A 20543-nucleotide genomic window follows, 5' to 3' on the forward strand; every position below is an offset into this window, starting at 1 on the left:
TTATGGAAAGCTGACTGGAAGGGAAAGAGAGATGTGAAGCTAATAGCTACAAGTCAATCCATTAGAAACATTTCCACCTCTTTATCTCTAAAATAAGATCCAAATTCTAAAAGGCTGAGTTTTTGTATGTTCACCAATGATTTTCTTTGATAAGATCTGACTGAAAGATGGCAGAAAAAAGTCATGACAGTGCTCCTGTGTAAGTTTGAAGGATTACCTGATCAGTAGGTCCGTTTAGAGTCAGTTTAAAGTCCATTTTGTGGTTAGAAAAATTATTTTATAAAGTACTGATATATTTTTCTGAGCTTAAACATGCAGAGTTAGTAGAAATGAGCTTCTTGTTTGTATTTTTACATGGAAGATTTAAACAGTAGTTAATGCTGTTGGTTTTAATGGAAATTCTTGTGAAAAATTAGATCAAGGCTCTTTTTCATTAAGTTTAATGCACTACCCTAATGGCCTATGTCCTATTGCAGCATGAACTGGGATACTCCCCTCTTAATTTACTGTTCAGGCTTCAGTTTATTTCCTACTGTAGCTTACATCATTGCTTACATAAATTTGTCATATTTCCTTCTCTATCTTTCCTTTTCTTTCATTGCTCTGTACACTGCTGGGCCCTTGTGTCCTCTTAACTTCCTCTATCTTTGTTTCCTTTATCCTTCCTCCCTTGTCCTTAATGCTTCAGGGCTGTGTCCCCCGTCCCAGCGGCCACCATGTTTTGGAAGTTCGACCTGCACACCACCTCCCACATCGACCAGCTGCTGGACAGGGAGGACGTGACGCTGAGAGAGCTGATGGAGGAGGATGACGTCCTGCAGGAGTGTAAGGCCCAGAACCGCCGGCTGCTCCTCTTCCTCTCCCAGGACCACTGCATGCAGGAGCTGGTCAGTCTCATCACCACAGAGCCGCCAGCCGACCTGGAGGAGAGGAGTCGCTTTAAGTGAGTGCAACACCATGAGCAGAGGAACAGAGATTGATTTAATGATGGGGGTGTGAACTGTGAAGAAGTTAGTGTAGAGCACATGATGTCAGGCATCAAAAAGGTGTTATTAGAACATTGTCGGATTATTCCAAACGGTTTGTTCAGATCAGAGGCAAAGCTTTTATTTTGTTTGGTATGGTACGACTTTATCCCAAAAGACCATCAATGTTCACACTTTTTACAGCATGATATTATAAAGGGTCCATTCAAACTGCATAAAACAGCATTTTTATACTGATTCACTTGTCCTCTTTGTGACACAACAAAGAATTAATCTAGAATGTTCAAATATGCATCTTGATTTATGTTTTAATGTTTCCTTTTTTGAGTCTACTACAAGATTTTATGCAACAACTTTTACCCTTTTCTGCATAAAACTCCTGGAAATCAAACTCCAGCTTTTGGGTTTAGCTGCATGTGTGACAAATGGCAGAAAATGAGGTGTGGCTGTTGAATAATAAGATGCGCTTATAAGGATAAAACCACCTGGTTCACAGTCACACTGAGTGTAATGAAAAGTTGGGTATTAATGCACAACTGTTGTAAGTTTCCTATAAGTGACGTCTTTAGTTCACTGATTTTGAAATTTTTTGTGAAATTGAACAAAACAGCTGCCGAATCTTTTGATACACTAACTGAGGTGTATGGGGAACACTGCATGTCAGATGCACATGTGTTTGAATGGCACAAAAGATTTTGTGAAGGCATAGAAGATGTCCAAGATGACTCAGTAGAAGAATGGTAGCAGAAATAGTCTCCACTGATGAAGAGACAGTTTGGCACATTTTAACATTTGAACAGGAAAAAGGTGTTTGCCAAAAGTTGTCCCAGAACTCCTGATCAAAAGAAAAAACGCAGGCAAATTTGTGGAGACACTTTGGAACAAACTGAAGGAAACCCAAATTTTTGGAAGGAGTGATTACGTGCGAAACGTGGATCTTTCAATAGGATCCTGAGTCCAAAGGACAATGCATTAGAAAACACCATCATCACCCAGGATGAAGAAAGCTGCATGTCCTAATTCAAGGCCATGCTGATTGTTTTCTTTAACATTGAGGGCACCGTTTTGGAGGAGAGGGTTTTAGAAAGGTTAACCGTTAATCAACACTATTACAAACAAGTTCTAGAAAAACTGCAAGAAAATGTCAGAAGAAAGAGACCAAAATTGTAGAAAAATGGTAAAGCAGTTTCTGGTCCAAAAAAAAATCACAGTGCTTGAGCTCCCTCCCTTTTCACCTGATCCAGATCCGTTCCTCTCAAACTCTGTACTCAAAGGAACATGTTTTGTGTCTGTCTGTGTCAGAAGTAACAACGAATGACAGAGTACTGCTCTGTACTACACTGCTTTGATCAGTGGAAGACCCGAATGGGGGTTGATGCAGAAGGGGAGGAGATTGAAGGAGAAAGACACTGAAAAATGTTTATGTTCAGTATAATTAGATTAAAGCATTTGTCTTGTTTTAGCAGCCATACCTTGTTTTTAAGTCGGCAAAAACTGCAGTCACAGCAGCCAACTCTGTTGCTTTGTCCACCATTTTGCATGTTTTAAATATTACACCAGAGCTTTGCGTCCTTTTTACAACATGCCTTATCTCCCACTCTCATACGTGTGAAAGAAAAAACTTCAGATGTCAGACTGTGCTGAATATTCTGGAAATTTCAGGATTGCATGTATGAAAGGCTCATAATAGGCTGGTATAGATTTATAGATTGATTTGATCTGATCTGGAACATACCCCTCACTGTCAATGCATCACACAGTCAACAAAGCAAACATGAAGTGTTTGAGAATAAAGCTGAAGCTTATCTAGTCTCCTTACAGTATCAGATAAATTTATAAATTAAGGTCTCTCTCAGTGCCTCGATGTATAAGCGTATCCATCTTTATGATTCAGTTGTTATGTGACTTGTTAGATACAATGACCATTAAATGATTATGCTATGTCAGCATTAAAAACAGGACTCACAGAAGACAGACAAAAATGTACACAGCACCTTTTACAAAATGCGGGTAGCTAGTATTGTTTCAGGACTGCCATCAGTTTAAGCTAACTTGTCATTGAAATTTGCAATTTTCTCAATTATCTAAATTTGATGAATTACTTTTTAATGACTAATCAAATTTAGATAATTAGGAAAATCCCTTATCTACCACTTGAGTATCATTTTATGGAAAGGGTCTCCTTATCTCTGTATTTCTGTATTCTTTTTCATGTTCAGGTTTCCTAACATTGCATGTGAGCTCCTCACATCAGATGTGTCGATAATAAACGATAAACTGGGTGCAGATGAGTCTCTCCTCGAGATGCTTTATCACTTCCTGGAGCAGGACCCACCCCTCAACCCACTATTGGCCAGCTTCTTCAGCAAAACCATTGGGAATCTCATCGCCAGGAAAACCGAACAGGTACACCAAAGATAGATGAGCTATGTTTCAGAAACTTAATAGCTTTTGTCCTCTTATCAGAAACCACAGCATTAAAGTCTTTGTTTTGTTCTCTAGGTGATTACCTTTCTAAAGAAGAAGGAGGGATTCATCGGTCTGGTGCTGAAACACATTGACGCCTCTGCCATGATGGACCTGCTGCTTCGCCTCATCAGCTGTGTTGAGCCTGCCCCCTTGAGGCAGGAGGTCCTCCATGTGAGAGCTCTAAATATGAGTTTGTGTATTTGTGTAAGTTAACACCTGCTTTATAAGTATTTAACACTTCTAATTTTCTTTTTTTAGTGGCTGAATGAGGAGAAGTTGGTACAAAGACTCACAGAGCTCATCCACACAGGCAAAGATGAGGAGGTGAGAGTCAGAGCTTTGACTGTGCTGTCATGATGGAGAATCATGCCATTTTGTCTGTACATACATCTCCGTATTAAATAAGATTTAATCTTTTGCATTTCAGAGACAATCAAATGCATCCCAAACACTTTGTGACATCATCCGCCTTAGTCGAGACCAGGCCAATCAGATGCAGGAGAATATGGAGGCTGATCCACTATTGGCTGTACTAGAGTCGTAAGTTTGCATCAGCTTTTTCTGTTAGGCTTGTTGAATTAATCACTCATGTTCATAATGTGTTTTTTTTTATTTTAAGTAAGGCTGGACGACTTTTAATCAAATTGTGATTCACACACATGCTCACTGCAAAATAAAAGAAATGGGTGTGTGTGATGTAATCAACACTGTCAGCCCACGTAAGAAAACAGACCAAAAAAAATTCAGACTTAAATATCCTGATGATTAGAGCGTACATGCCATTGACAACCAGATGTCTTTAACTGTTTGAGATGGTGATGAGCTCTGATAGAGGATGAGAAATAGTTCTCTAAGTTTGATGCAGCTTTTTTACTCAGTCTGTTTTACCCACATTTCCTCACATTTTTCAAAAATAAGATAGTTCAGACCTATCAAACTGCTTCTATTATCTTTGTTTTCATTGGAATTGTAGCTATAGGAAGTGAAGTAATGAGGATGTTACGCTATTAACCTTCATGAATATTTGATATTAAGTGCTGTTAAAATGTATATTTGAGTCATGACTAGACAAGACATCAGCTATATGTTTGCAGAGTTAATGGTTAAACCTTTAAAATAGACCTGCAATCTGCATTTTTGTCTTCCCTTGAACGAAATCAAAACTTTCTAGTCACATATTCTTTTATCAGAGTAAAAAGATCTTGTCTCATTTCATGAGCTCAGTGTGTCATCACATCCCTATTTAGGTATCATATTTAAAGCAATAACAAAGGTAGAGTCAGCAAATGTTTGACATTTTAAGACAACTATTACACATTTCTAACATTTTTGATTACAATTACTTTAGCTTATTTTTGTCATTTAATGTAGTAAACAAAGAGTTTGTAGTTGTTTGACTGGTTTGAATCAAAGGAGGATTTTCAAGGCATTTTTGTTCTCTTAGACATTTTGGCTATTTTTGAAAATGAGAGATTAAATAGCAAGGATAAATGTTGTTGTTGCAGCATTGTATGTGAAATTGTAACACAAGTTGGGGGTCATAATAGTTAGTTCTCATCTGATTTTAGTGAAATTGCCTCCTTATGGGTCTTTAGTTTTTTTACTTCAAAATCTCACCCTTTAACCAAGGGCATGTAACGTGGTATTAAGATGTGAGCTTTTGCATGCCCATATAGGCAGGGATTATAAACTAACTGAAACACTATTAAGTGACAATGTTGTACATGAATGGCCCAAGAAGTTTGGATTAAAGACTTCTTTAGGGACCCCTCATAGCTGTGTGCCAAACATTTGCTGACAGAGCCTGTTTGACAACGGTTGTGATTTTTGTGCAGGTTTGTCCTCCTGTCATGGGCTAATATCATGATTTCACCCATCTCACTTCACAGTAAACTTCAGCAAACAGGATGGCTGTTTTGCTCGTTATAAGAGAAATAAATCTCATTAACCTGTAAACATGAATGTGTTTTTAAAATTTTAACACTTTCTGAACCTTTTTCTTTCAGGCAAGAAAGTGTAGCGGGGCTCCTCAAGAACATGTTTGAGGGGGAGAGAAATGAGGCCTCCATTGTTAACGGAACTCAAGTGCTACTTACCTTACTGGAGACCAGGAGGTCTGGGTGAGTCTTCTTTGTAAATCTAAATATCTAAGGATAAGTTTGTTTTTGTGTCCCAGCTACCCCCAGACCATTGAAAATAAATAGAAAAATTTAAATTCTTTTATTTATATAGCACTTTTAAAATCAAGGGTTTACAAAGTGCTTTGACATGCAGAAATACAAAGCAGCAGAACCCAACAAGAGAATGACAGCAAAACATTAACACAAGAGAACACTCAAGGTAAGAGAACCTAAACAAGATCAAACCCCAGGCTACATGTTCAATCCAAACAACATTACTGAGCCAACAGGAGACATTATTAGAACTAAAAATCCTAAGAAATCAAATGAGTATTGATATCCCATGACATCATCAGAACTGAGAAACCTAAGACGTCATTAGAACAAGACATCCTGAGATATCACAAGAACTAGGAAATCACAAGACATCATAAGAACCCACTAGTACCCGGCCAACACAGGAACCCAAGCACAAAAACCTGAGACCAAGGGGACTGAAGTTTTAAAAGGCAAGTTAAAGAGAACCAGTAAGAACTAAAAACATTAAGAGAGGTAAAATTGTTAAGGAAAAATAAATGTAAAAGAATGAGTCTGAGGAAGGAAAATGCTAAAATGATACAAGGATCAAGAGGGTGAAAACAAAAACCAGTAAGAACTGCCTAAATAAAAAACTCAAGATCATGGATATAGGAAATCAAAATAATAAGAGGAGTAAGAGATATTAAAACACAAATAAGAAGAATAAAAGAAATTGAAACAAGCTAAAGATCAGAAGTGGTAATGAAATAATAATAAAAATAATAATAACAGTAAAATAGCAAAAGTAGCAGTAACGGTAATAAAAATAAAAGTGGAGATAAAAAGATAGAATGATGAATGAAGTAATAAAAAGGAGTAGAAGACGACATCACATAAAGGCAAGTCTATAAAAATGAGTGTGAGATGTGATTTAAAAGTAGTGACTGTTTCTGCAAGCCTTATCTCCTCGGGTAGGTCGTTCCAAAGTCGAGGGGCTCTGATGGAAAAGGCCTTTTCACCTTTAGTTACAAGTCTCAACTTTGGAACAACCAGGAGGCCCCCACCTGAGGATCTCAGGGTGTGGGCTGGCTCATAAGGGCTTAAAAGTGCTGTTACATATATTGGAGCCAGACCCTTTAGTGCTTTAAAAGTAATGAGTAAAATCTTAAAATCAATTCTAAAACTAACAGGAAGCCAGTGAAAAGATGCTAAAATTGGGGGATGTGATGTCGTTTGTAGCTCACTTTGGCTAATATATTGAAAAATAGCAAAGATGCCAAGTATCTTGAACATTTTAAGTCTACTGACTCTCCTGTGTTTGTCCTCTTGTGTATTTCAGGTTGGAAGGGCTGATGGATCTGTATTCTCAGGGTTTTGAAAGGTCTTACACTGTCAACAGCAGTATTTTAAATGCCATTGAGCCCCATTTAAAAGACTTCCAGCAGCTTCTTCTGGACCCCCCCAAGGTAAAGCTATGGGTTAGTCTGCAGTCACGTCCCAAACACTGGTGCTCCCAAAAGTTTGCAAAGATTAGATGTAGCATTCAAGCTTTAAGGCTTCTTTTAGCTGCTTCTACTGGGGCTTCTTTTTATGAGAATATGATGCATTTATGGTTTCGTTTTTTTGTTTTGTTTCTTGATTTAGAAAAAAAAAGAAGCATTTTCTGGTTAAAACCTGATTGTGTCTTTCGCTTCCATTCCTCAGAAAAGTGCAATATTGACGACCGTTGGTGTTCTCGAGCAGCCACTGGGGAACGCCCGCCTTCATGTGGCCCGGCTGGTGGCCGCCCTGCTGCAGACCAGTGCCCCCAGTATCTGCCAGGAGCTCTGCAATCTCGCCACCATGGACCTACTACTGGTTAGCTGAACCTGGCTTCTCTCCCCCAACATTAAAACTTCAAAGCTTCTTGCTGTCATTGCATCCAAATTTTTGCTCTTAGAGGTTATTTTGTAGGATGGTTTTGATTAAAAAAGTTTCATCAAACTTGCACATGGTTGCTTCTGAGATCAGGAAGCTCTGATAACTGTATGACACCACTGTGTAGATGAATCAGCAGAGGTTCATTTAAGACCAGTGAAGTGTTTGCAGCTGGGCACATCTCCACTGTTATCCAGGGTTAACATGTCAGCACTGGGGAAGTCCTTAGATACAATATTACAGATATCAAACAAACATGAAGCTGAAAAGAGTGTCAGAAGGACAAAGATTTGGTGAAGGTGTGGCTACCTTTGAATTAAAAAACAAAAACCTTTAGAGCATCATAGACAGGGCTGGGAGAGGAAGGGATGAGACAAGATTACTCACTTTTTCATGCCATCACCTTCAGCTGCATCTTCATACAGTCTATGCAGCTTTTTTGGATTTGATTATCAGCCATAATGTCATAACCATTCAAGGCGGACTCTACCAAGAGCCACCAGAGTGTTAAACAGTGGTTTATGCTCCAGTAGGAAACTTAATTCTGAAACCAGAAATGTTGAAAAATTGGGCAGTCCTGCATCCAGATTAACCAATTGAAAAAGTCAACTGCAGTAGCAGGTTTCAGTCTGTAAAGGGCTGTAGAGTTTAAATGCTCAAATGTCAACATTGAGACCAGAATTGATTAATAACACTACTAAATACCCATAAACATAGGTTTTCGGTTAAGTTTAAGCTTAGTTACTCTTTAATATGTGACATTTACCTATGGATAGTCTGCTGTAGGTTTAGTGCAGTGTTCACACAGGTCTGTGCTTCAGCTCATCGGTCTGTCTCTTCTCTCTGAATAGGATCTGTTCTTCAAATACTCCTGGAATAACTTTTTGCACTTCCAAGTGGAGCTCTGTGTGGCGGCTATCCTGAACCATCCTTCCTCAGAAGAGCGGCCCAACCCAGGCCTCCAGAACCACGATGGGAAGCCTGCAGCGTCCAACCTTGAGGCTCCAGGGGAGGCAGTGGAGACAGGCCGGACCAGCGACCCACAGACCTCCATCCACAACGCCCTCGTGGCACATGTAGGTGTTACTGAAGCTGCACTCAGAACTTTATCTACTAGTTTAAGTTAAGTTTTCACATCACTTCTTCTGGTCTTCAGCTTATCTTTCTGTTGAACCCACAGCTCTTCCAGAAGTGTCATCTGGTACAGAGAATCCTCGATGCCTGGGAGGAGAACGATAAAATACAGTAAGAAACCTGCTTCAGAAAGTTTTCTTTGATGGACTCCATCCACTGGAGTTGGTGATTTTTGACTTCTAAACCTCTGGAAATATATTTGTGTTGTGTTTCTAAAACAAGGAGTCTCCCAGGGTCTGATCATAGATATCTATGACCAGTTTCGGTTTAGGCGATGAAGTGAAGTCTCTTTGCCATTTGGATGTTAACTTAACTCTTGTACCCTTCAATCTCAGGGCTGAGGGAGGCACCAGGAGAGGAAATATGGGTCATCTGACCAGAATTTCCAACATGGTGGTCCAAAACCTGGAGAAAGGACCGGTACAGGCCCAGATGGCTGACCTCATCAAAGGTAAGCTTTCATATGAGTAAGCCTGGCGCAGATTAGTTGCTTTTCTTTTTCTTTTTTTTTTTTTAAAGGAAACCAAGAGATCTTTAATGCTTTTGCAGAGCTTCCAGAGGACTGCAGAGGTCGCTGGGAGAGCTTTGTAGACGAAACCCTGAGAGAGACAAACAGGAGAAACACAGTGGAGCTGGTGAGATGTTCTGTGATATTCAGGATCTTTTCTATGATGTATATTTCTCTTAACATCCTCTTCTTCTCTCCCAGTTTCAGCCTGACGTATTCAGAGCAGCCAGTTGATCAGGACAGGAGCAAGCAGCCCACCACGTTCAGCATGTTTTTTCATTAAAATAAAGTTATGAGTCGATTAAGAAACGTCAGAAGTGTTGCTTTAATTAGTAAGGGATGGCAGTGACCTAAATAACACTCAAGCGGTTTAAGGGCTAGTCGGCACTTTGTGCACCGGCAGCACCCATAGTCAGTACGTAACCAATGTAGTCCTGCATTTCTAGCTCTCAGAATCTTCATTTTTAACTGTTTTTGTTGCTGCACTCACAACGCTTTCAATAGAAACAGTTCAACTCGTCAATGTCACTTCTCCGTAACTGACCAGTTGAATCAGGAAGAGATTGGATTTTTGATACAGCCCTCAGATGTAGAGCTGCTAATGCCAAGACAGGATTCTTGTACTTTTTTGTAACATTTCCTGGTGATGTCTTTGAACAGAGGAAAATACCGCTATAAGGCGCGTCGTGCCATTTTAAAAAAGTTTGATAGATAGACCCAAAAGAAGCAGTAGTCTGTCACCAAGTAATAAGCGCTGACTTGAACCATTGCATAGGGACACAGGCTGGAAAGCAGGAAAGAACTGAATTTTTATAAATAAGTGATGGTAAAATTAAGAAAAGGATTTTCCTGCACTTATTGTAGTTTAGGATACAAAGAGAATCTTCTTTCAACATAAGGTAAAACCTGCAGAGTTTGACAGAGACTCTATTGTTTACCGTAGGATATCAAAAATTTTGCTCTCATAAGAAAATTACTTTTTCAGCACCAGGATTGCTACATCTAGTCCTCAAAAATGTATCTGTACTGAGATTTAGTTGTTATTTTAAGCATTTTGTTCCATAAATTTATTCCAAAATTTAAACAGCTGACATCTGAAAAATGCTGTGTAGGGCTGTAAAAAGTTTACCAACCTCTGCTCTGCTTCCTGCAGGTGAGCACACACAACATGCACTCGTCCAGTGAGGACGACGACATGGAGAGCCCCTTCCCCAACGACCTGTCTCTCCAACAGGTAGGATAAATACCGTCATAGGAACTTAAATGAGACTTTTTCCTTTCTAGTGTGATGTTCTGTCCCCATTCTGGGATGCACTAGTTTGCAATTGTTAAATTCTGACTCTCATTTCTTAGTAACTTTAAATCTTTGTTTACAGACACTGAAACACTGTATTGCCTGTGCATTTCTTTTAAATTTAAGACAGTTGAAACAGAAACACTAAAAAATTGTTTGACAAAATGTTGATCCCCTCTTCTGATGATAAAAACTTTTGACTTCAAGATGGCAATCCTACCAGTTACTTCTTCTGTTCAACACTGTTACCCTTCTTCACTCCCTCAGGCCTTCTCAGACTATCAGATCCAACAGATGACCGCCAACTTTGTGGATCAGTTTGGTTTTAATGATGAGGAGTTCAGTGAACACGATGAAAATATCAAGTAAGTAGTGAAAGTCTTAACACGTCTTTATGCTTTTAGAAAAATAAAGCCAAATTTTCTACCCAGGATGCTAAAAGCTCCTTGGGTCAGAGCTCTAACAGATTTTTATGTGTTTATTTTGTTTTTATTGTTTTATTATTTTAGTAAATGTATCTTGTTTGTTCTGTTTTCCCTGTGAAATCCCTTTAATCAACATGATTTTGGCTAATAGTTTTTTTTGTTTTGTTTTCTTTCTGCAGCGCCACATTTGACAGAATTGCCGAAATAAACTTCAATCTAGATGCTGATGATAATAGTGTAAGTGATTGTATCTTATTCTGTAAATAATAAAATTAAATTACCAACTTAAGGTACAATAATTGCTGCTTGTATTAATTACATCTTTGTTAAAAGCTCTACAAAAACTGTAGCTGCAAACAAGGGACCACCACTTGACGAGCAGCTAGGTTTCTTACATTACTTTAATTTGGAACCTCATTATGATTAACATAAAAATATGACACTGCTGATCCCATTTGATACCATTGCAACAATAATATAAGTTAAAGTCACCCAATATAAGAAGATTTTTTTTTTTTTAGTTACCAAAAACTGCAAATAAATTCCTGAACACTTATAATAAATTGCTCATAAATTTTGCAACTTAAACTGTTTTCTCTTTGAGCTGTTGGTTAAAAATAGATCAGACTGACTGAACACCTTCACTACTAAAATGTTGCCAATAAAGACTGCAATTCAGACAGTAACACCTCCTCTGCTTTCTAAGAGGTATTAACATAACTTTTAACACCATGAAGTCTTAGAAAAACGTCCTGTGACTTTGAATGAACCATTGCAGCTATCTCTCTTGAGTTGTAGTGGCTTTTGGTTAAAACTGGTGGAATTCTGTGTGGCATCCCTAAAATATCAGAGTAGCAGAAATTTTGACAACCTTACGTCTGTTTAAAGTCTTTCTATTGGACTGTGTTGCTGAATTAACTGAAAGTGAGTGTTTGTTTTCAGGCCAATGCGGCTGCTTTTGAAGCCTGCTGTAAAGAGAGGATACGCCAGTTTGACGATGCTGAAGAAGAAGAGGACATTTGGGAGGAGAAGGAGATGAACTATGCAACACAAGTTAAATCCAGAACAAGGTAAACTTGATAGGGAGTCCTTAGGATGCACTCAAACTAGGCAATCTGTACCATACTCTGGCACATTTTGAGGCTTCTTCGATATGACTTTTGGCCACACCAACCCAAACAAGCTGTGCTGATTAACTTTTCCATCACCAGTTTGGCCATGCTGAGAATGGTCCTGCTCTGAAGCAGGGCCAAAGCGTGCCTGCCCCGCCTCCATGTGTGCTGCATTGGTAGTCTAATCTCAGCATTCACTGTGCGGATAAAACATTTCTGACATACAACCAGAACTCGAGATTTATGTGCTCATACTGCGGACATCGTTTATACATCCTGTGGTGTGTTTGCCTTCAGCTTTCATCAGATGGTTAAAATTCCTCTCTTGATGGTAAAAATTTCTTTATAACTGAACATGTAATCCTAATCTTGACACTATGACTGTATGTCTGCTTATTTGGTCGAGAGGCAGCACTAAAAGGGATCCGAAATTTTGTAGAAAGATGGCCAAGTTCATGGTGAGTGCAAGGATGTCAGGGGGATTCAGATAGTGTATTGAGATTCAGAAGAACAACTGAAGGATTCATACGAGTTCAGAAATCAAGGTTTCATTCAGCAGGAAGAGGACTGGTACTCCTGAGTTGAGCAGGCTCCAGATTAGATGCTCTGGCGAGGGATAAATCTCTGCAGTGAGCCTCCCTCTCTCTCTCCTCACTGCACTCTGTATTGTTAGGTCACTGACCCCAGGTCAGGTGATATAAACCTGGTGTCAGATCAGGTATTTTATAAATGGGTTGCTATTTTACTGGCTTAAAAACAATACTTAATGTATGCTTATGGTTGGTCATCAAAGCTTATAAATTCATTATCAGTGGATGAGCTGCGTGATGACATTGGCACGCGATGTATCAGTGCTCAGGCCTGAATCCATTGAGCAGTGTGAGTGCAGGCCAAAAGGGAGACTTTAGAGGGGGTCCAATGGCTTTAGCACGGTATGAGTACAGTTAGTCTAGTGTGAATGCGCCCTTAGGTTTGTGTTTTCTTGTCTGTGAACATCATTATCTTGATTAAACTGATATCAATCATCACGCCCTTCCAGGTTTGGTGTGACCCAGACCTCAGAGGGAAGCTCCAGAGGCAGCTTGGAGAACGGAGGCAGGGAGCGGGACCACGGGTCTGAATCTGACGAGGATGATGACTCTGAACAGAACACATCAGATTCAGGTGAGACAGCAGTTACAAACAGAACACAGAAAAATGCCATTCTTAGTTGTTGCTTTAAATAAAGACTACTTCCATCAATTAAAAAAGTCTCATCTGGTTTCAGGTCACGGCTGGTCGGCAAACTTCAGGGACTCTCGAGGAACTGCAGCATCTCAGACCCCTGCAGGGTGGGAGAGCTCAGGGGGGGCAGCGGAGACGCAGGGAACCGGCTGGGCCAACTTCACGGAGTTCCAGCCTTTCTCCGGGTGAGAGGCAAAATTAACAAAGGACTTTCTTGGTACCACTAATTTCAGAATGATGTGACAGTACAGTTGGGTTGCTTTACTGCTGTTTGGATTCAGTCAGCATTGACTGGCAATAAATTGTTCTCAAAAATAGATTTTTTTTTTAACTTGTTATTTTTGTGATTTCTTCATGATCCCTTACAGTACGGAGACTGAGCCCAGGTGCAGCTCTCCTGTGAGCACTGGCAGCAGTGATGCTGAAAAACAAGCCAAACAGAACCACGAGAAAAGGGGTGAGTGTAGACATTAAAGCTGTCGACATTACTAAGAATCTTAGTTGTGTTTAACATGAATGTAAGGGTCTTTGCAAATTTCAACAGCACAACAAATTGCTTTTTTTTCCATCATCTTGTTTCAGGAGACGTCAGTGCCTCCTCTGGTGCTTGGCCTGTGGGAGCGGGGAAGAAGGCTCCTCTCGTTGCCTCAGACAGCAGCTCCTCTGGGGGATCAGACAGCGAGGAGGAGAGAGGAGAGGATAAAAATGCTGCTGCTCCTCCTGTTGCAGCTATCGCCTCTGAAACCCCTGCCAACAAGACAGCTGACCTCAAAAGGTAAGAGGAAAAAAAGTCCTCAGCTGACCAATCCACTCTGCAGCGAGAAGTTGATGTGTTTTAACATCTAAATTTGAAACATAATGACCACATTGGGATAATTATAGACTGGACTGGGATTGGAAATGACTGCATTCATGCAGTTTTGCCTTTTTGAGTAAAGTTTGTCCAGAGAGCTTCTCTTACTGAATCATGAGCTTAGCAGTTATATTCACAAGTTTAGATTTTCATGTGGAAGATGTTAAAAAAATCCAGACAGAAATATTACAAGGAAATATAAGAGGGAATAGAAAGAGGAAACAAGCTTATTAGAACATTAAGATTGAAATATGATGAGAATACATCAATACAATACCAATTTACACTGATCAAATCAGCCAGATTTTGGGGTCAAGTGTACTCAAATCCAAGCCCAGGTCTTTAATGTGAAAACATCTTAGTAGCAACATAGCAGGATCAAAACGTGATACATTGCTATTAAAAACCAACATTGATTTTAATTGTATCATTGATAAAATCCTTCATTTACATATAGTACTTCATAGGTGTTTTGTCACGACTTTAGTTCATTTGTGCAAATCCCCCCTACGTGTAGAAAAAGCCACATGAAGCCCTGTGTTTGTTGAGCCCAAAATAGAACGTCGCTGTTGTCTGAGTGCTGAGGTCAAAGGGTCAACTACAGAACAAAGACGTCTTTAGCCCTGCCTGGGGCGAGTGTTTACTGTATCCTGCACACATTGTGCTATAGAAGCAGACTAATAAATAACCATGTGTTTGTGTTTTACAGCGAGGAGAGTCCGGTGTCTCTGGAGAAACTCTCTCTGTCAGATCCTCCTAAAGCATCGGAGCAGCCGCCCGCTGACGACTCACCTGTAGCTACACAGACAGACAGGAAGTAAGTGGTGACTGTTTGTTTAAACAACAGAAAAGTTATGTTGAACTTCAGCCCTCATTGAACTGCCCCAGAATGCAGAAAAATGGTTTTCATTAAAAAGAAAAACAAGTAAAAATGAAAATCATGGTCTTCAAAATTAAAAAGCAAAAAAAATCATTTCAGGTTTTTGTTTTATGGTCAATAAATCTAAGAGACTGTTTTCATAACTTTGGTTTACCATTTCAAACATGTTAATGGACCCTGAGTTATAGTTTACTGGACCCTTAAAGTAGCCCTACAGCAGAAAAGATAAAATGATTAATCTATTAAGTAATTACTATTATATATGTTGTATTCAAATAATGTCTGTTTTGGAGCTTTCCCTGAGAGATTCAAGGTTTAAACTGTCACCCACCTTTTACATGTTCAGCAGAATCCACAATGTGCAGTTTCTCTGAGGCTGTGTAGCTCTTTCAGTGCAATGAGGTTGTAACCCTGCTGAGAGTTAACAAATTAGTGTGACTCCCAGCCTGTGGTAAAAGATGTGAATCATAAACCAAAAACTTTTTTTTGGATGAAGAAAAATTGTTATTTTATTTGAAGTCACATACAGACATACATACATACCTTTTAGGTTGGCAGGGTTTGAAAGTTTTTGTATACGTATAAATACATGCATACATATGCTGCTCAAAATAATAACACACTAAATAACACATCCAAAATCTCAATGAAGGAAATATTCCAGTTTAAAATCTTTATTCATGACATAGTAGAATGCGTTGAGAACAAGATAACATAAGAACTATCAATGGAAACCAAAAGAATAAACCCACAGAGGACTGGATTCAGAATCATACTCAAAATAAAAGCAGAAAAACTGAAATGCCTCAACGAAAGTTTATTGAAAGGGACAATAAAGCGTGTGATTAATTGCAATTAAGGAAAAACATAGTGCATTAGTTGTGGACCTTGATTAATCATGATTAACTTGATTAATCTTATATTTATACATTTAATCACGTGTGAGATTTTTATTGTGAGCTATGGCTGATCAGCTTCAACAGAAAAGTGATCACTGACACATCAATGCTTTTAAAATCAGAAATAATGAATAGAAGTATCCTGAAATTGCCAATCATACCTTGCTTTTACCTTGTACCCGATTGTAGGCTTTTAATTTTTTTCTTTTTGTAAAGGCAGCGTTTGTAAATAGACACCTCCAGATTTTAGGACTATTAATTAGATTAGATTAGATTAGATTTTAATTCATCTTAAGACATTCCAAGAAAGCTCAATTATATGCTACAAAAAGAACTACTACTGTCATTTTCTTTCTTTTTGCCACCTTCTTGTCTCACTATCATCCCAAAATATTTACTCAACTGTGTCATTAATATAAGTGCTTAGAAACTAATGATTTGATAGTTCCGGAGACGTATGAAGAAGGCCTTTAAAAAGGTCTTAAAAAGTAATAAATCCAAATGTCAATATAAATCCTGGTTGTTCATGTCAGTGACTGATTCCTCTTGTATCCGTCACAGAGAGGAAACGCCCCCGCCCCAAGAGGTGTCGGTGAACGGGCCAGTCTGAGCGCTTGCGGACTGCTCGCATCCATCAGCGACGGCGCGGCGGACTCTTGGCCTCCTCCAGAGTGACTCCCCTAGAATAACCTCACTGCTACTATGGTGTTTTTTACTGAATCACTCTGCCATGTTATTGGACCTGGACACTGCCAATCGACACCAATAATGAGGCGGCGGAACGTGTAAAAACAAAATCATGACAAACCAACGAATCCAACAGACAGAGCGGAGGAGCGCAGAGGAATCATCTTCGACGCCTTTTTCCCGATGTTGCACAGATTTAACGTGCGGTTTTAATGTAGCAACGACAGAATCGAGGGGTAACATCATCATTCTTATTTTTTTATGTCCTCAAAGATTTCTCTCCCTCCTGTTTGAAGCTGTTGGGATCCCGTTGTTTGGGATTTTTTACATCGTCACCCCTGAATGGAATAGCACAGGCTAACTTTTAACGATGCCTCAACAATAAATACCTTTTTTGACAACATTTTTTTCTTCAAAGCTTAAAGAGAAAGCACTTATGCAGCCATTTACTGTACATTATAGCACAATGTAAGTGTTCTACCCTCATCTCTGCTGGCTGTCTTATCTGTCCTCTCACCCACGGCAAGGTTTTTAGCCATCATGATTTCTTTTCTTTCTTTGGTTGCTGTTGATGAAACATCTCGTTGTCACCAGGTTTCTGAATGTTTGAAGTGCTTCAGGAGGGTCCGTCAAAGAGGAGGAGGAGGAGAACAGAGCTCCAATAGTATTACTGTCTTTTTGCTCATGTGCAATAATGTCAATTAGCCATTTTATTTAAAAAATGAAATTCAACATGTATTTCTTTTTAAAAAGAATCAATCTAGCGTCACATTGGGTTGTAGGTTTGGGCAAACAAATTTGGATAAAATCTCTTCTGATTTTAAATTTTTATTTTGTTTGTTTTTTTCCTTTTTAGTGCATGTATAACCGGTTCTCTGTTGACCTAGCTAGTGAGCTAAGACCTTCTGATTGTAATGATCTTCAAGTTCTTATTGCTATTCCCCTCAAATCAACCAAACATTATCTACCTATATACAAATATTATCTACATTTAAAAGTAATTTTACAAGCAATCTTGAGATTACTCTTGTCGTCTGTTCCTGTTTCTCTCTCTCTCTCTCTCTCCACCGAGCACTTACTTACTGGCGAGAGTGGCATCTGGTTAGAGTGACGCTGTATGTTTTTTCTTTTTTTAAAGTTTAATTTTATTTCTCTCTGAGCAGCAGGAGGATTGGACGAGGGCAGGTCGGCGCTCTGCAGAGCTCCAGGCCTCTTTGGTGTACTTACTTAAATCATTTGACAGCGATTAGGTTCTACGATCATTGTTAAAACAACAAAATTGAAATTAAAAGTGTCTGGTTGACCACATTAATACCAAAATCTTGGCTTCTGCTCATCTCATTGCTTTCTTTCCGCTTCTGCAAACATCAGCCACAATACAATGTTAATGTTTTGACTAAAAATCTCTAAAAATGCCTCAGGTTTTTTTTTTACAAAGAAGACAAAACTTAGAAAAATAGCTCTTTAATGATAAAAGCTCTCAAAACAGTTTAAGGTATGGCTATTAAATAATGAGACTGTGCTTACGGAGATAAAATCACGTGGTTCACAGTCATACTGAGTGTTATCTTATTAATTAAAGGTTGTGTATTTAGGCCCAAATGCTGTAAGTCAGTGGATCCCAACCTTTTTCCTCAGGGTCATCCCACTCGTCTAAGAAAAGCTAAGCCCCAACACTGACCCATGTGGAAAAATTAAACATCAATTTTGATTGTTTTCATTGACAAAATCCCAACATAATAGACCAACATACAGTTGGCTTTGATAAAAGATCTATGTTTGAATCAATGTCCAAATATATTCTTTTAAAACCATGATCAGAAACAATGTATTAGGGCAAACCTAAAAGATAAAAAGAATGAAGAGAATGTGTTCATTTTTGTGCAAAAACTTTAAAATTTTCAGGAAAATAACAGTCATTTTTTGAGATTATAAGTTCTATATTTACAAGAAACTGAACTCAGAATTTTAGAGTTTAAGAATTTGGAAACTTAGAAGAAAAAACATGAAATTTCCAAGTTTAATCGCTCTTAAATTTTTACACTAGGAACTCAAAAATGTCAAGTTTTTAAAAATGTTTTTACAATAATGTTATGTAAAAGATTTACATGAAACCAAACTGGAGAAGATAATGGGATTTTTGACTCAAGAATTCATATATGTACAACATCTAAAGTAAAAACATCATCAGACCGGGCTCCCCTGCCCCCCCTAGCAGTGCCTGGACCCCAGGTTGGGAATAACTGCTGTAAATTTTCAATAAGTGAAGTCTTCAGTTCACTACTAGTGCACAAGCGAAAAGTTGAGCCACGAGTTACATTTTTGGTGAAATCAAACAAAACAGCAGCCAAATCTTTTGGTTCGTTAACTGAGGTGTATGGGGAACGCTGCATGTCACATGTGTTTGAATGGTTTTAGAAGAGATTACATATGATTAAACCTGGATCTTCCAATACGAACCTAAGACAAAACAGCAGTCCATGTATTAGAAAACACCATCATTGCCAAGGATGAAGAAAGCATGTTAAAGAAAGTCCAAATTCAAGGCCATGTTCATTGTTTTCTTTAACATTAGGGGTATCATTTTGGGGGAGTGGGTTCCAGAAAGGTCAACGGTGAATTAACACTATTACAAACAAGTTCTAAAACGTTTGGAGTCTGTTAGAAATCAAAACAACCACAGAGGTTCTGAGACAGAAGAAGACCTATTGCGCTGCTTTGATCAGAGGAAGACCTGAATGCAGAGGTGTGTTGATGCAAAAAAGGGAGGAGACTGTAGGAGAAAGACATTGAATGTTTATTTTCAGTTAAAATGTATTACAGCATTAGTCCAGTCTTTTAATAGCCATACCTTGTATGTTCACTGTTATCCAACAAGACTAAAACAAGACCAGAATGTTAGTGCTGGACTGTCCAACATTTAAAATCTGTGCTATTTTTCCGTTGTATAATCTGTAAAAACACAAGCAGAGGTAAGAGCTGGGGCTTGTTTCATAAAGCAGGTTTAGTGGGTCCCAGACCCCAGGTTGGGAACCAAGATCTAAATCAGTGAAACAGTCTTTGATGCTCTGTAAACCTTACATGTGATGCACACAAAAGCCTTGAGGCTCCTTGGAGTATGAGGTCCCAGGCAATTGCCTACTTTTGCCTGATGGTTAAACCGCCAATATTTCAACTTCCTGTTTTGAATTGAGCTCTCTGATCGATATAAAAATAGTTCTCCATGTGATGAGTTAAACCAGCATTTTGGTCATTTGGTCGTTGATGACTTTCTCAAAATGAGGGAGAAAAGCTGTTAAAAGTCCCCACTCTGTGAACGATCCAGGAATGCTTTTGCACATAGCTCACAGCCCGAACTAGGAAAGGCACTTTTTTGGAGCTTTTGCCTTTATTTGAAAGGACAGCTGAACAAAGACAAGAAATACGGGAAGATGGAAGACATGCACCAACCAGTGCCAAGACCAGGAGTCAATCTACCGACCAGTGTGTCGAGGTAAATGAGCATGTGCTGTATTTCTAGACTTTTTTTTTTTATATCTTGATGATCGCTGCTTACAGCTCACAAGACGATGTAACTGGTCATCAATATGACCAGTTGAAAATTCTTATAGCTCAACTTAACTATGCATGCAAGTGCAGTTCTAGAGGGAGGCTCTTCTCTGCATTTTGGGGTGTATTTTTTATCCTTTTTCACATTCAAGTGTATTTTGTTTGGAAATTTAGTCAATATAAAACTGTTTCTACTCATTCATTAGCCACCACTCGTTCATATCTCCCTTTTCCATTCCTTTCTCCTGCTCTGGTGATCAGCTGATTATGGACATTCACTCTCTTAAGTACTCAGCTAATCAGATTCTGCCATGTCGTTTGACCAATCATCATGCACCTGTCATGTTAAATCTGTCATTATCTCTTTTACAGTCAGCCAGTTACTTCAGTGTGGATGCTGTGACCCTCCTCCACCCCAGCCACCTCCATTCTGTTAATCAGCATCTAGTCCAGATCCCACAGGTCTTC

At 38.9% G+C, this 20543-nt stretch overlaps 1 protein-coding gene across 1 annotated transcript in view; it reads left to right on the forward strand.

The window, feature by feature from the left end:
• The window catches only part of ppp6r2a (protein phosphatase 6, regulatory subunit 2a), a 30387-nt gene extending 13458 nt beyond the window's left edge, over positions 1-16929 (forward strand). The window contains exons 3-24 of the mRNA XM_041780451.1: positions 689-943; positions 3206-3392; positions 3489-3626; positions 3714-3779; positions 3883-3995; positions 5462-5575; positions 6933-7059; positions 7298-7450; positions 8362-8586; positions 8691-8755; positions 8980-9095; positions 9194-9279; positions 10306-10386; positions 10714-10811; positions 11051-11108; positions 11814-11941; positions 13023-13147; positions 13251-13392; positions 13576-13664; positions 13790-13982; positions 14770-14877; positions 16401-16929. Coding sequence (XP_041636385.1) covers positions 717-943; positions 3206-3392; positions 3489-3626; positions 3714-3779; positions 3883-3995; positions 5462-5575; positions 6933-7059; positions 7298-7450; positions 8362-8586; positions 8691-8755; positions 8980-9095; positions 9194-9279; positions 10306-10386; positions 10714-10811; positions 11051-11108; positions 11814-11941; positions 13023-13147; positions 13251-13392; positions 13576-13664; positions 13790-13982; positions 14770-14877; positions 16401-16449 — 2688 coding nt within the window. The 5' untranslated portion in view covers positions 689-716 and the 3' untranslated portion in view covers positions 16450-16929. The remainder of the gene's footprint in view (positions 1-688; positions 944-3205; positions 3393-3488; positions 3627-3713; positions 3780-3882; positions 3996-5461; positions 5576-6932; positions 7060-7297; positions 7451-8361; positions 8587-8690; positions 8756-8979; positions 9096-9193; positions 9280-10305; positions 10387-10713; positions 10812-11050; positions 11109-11813; positions 11942-13022; positions 13148-13250; positions 13393-13575; positions 13665-13789; positions 13983-14769; positions 14878-16400) is intronic.
• The last annotated feature ends 3614 nt before the right edge of the window (positions 16930-20543 follow it).

This window comes from Cheilinus undulatus, linkage group 23 (genome assembly GCF_018320785.1).
Source record: "Cheilinus undulatus linkage group 23, ASM1832078v1, whole genome shotgun sequence".
In the NCBI taxonomy this organism is placed as follows: domain Eukaryota; kingdom Metazoa; phylum Chordata; class Actinopteri; order Labriformes; family Labridae; genus Cheilinus; species Cheilinus undulatus.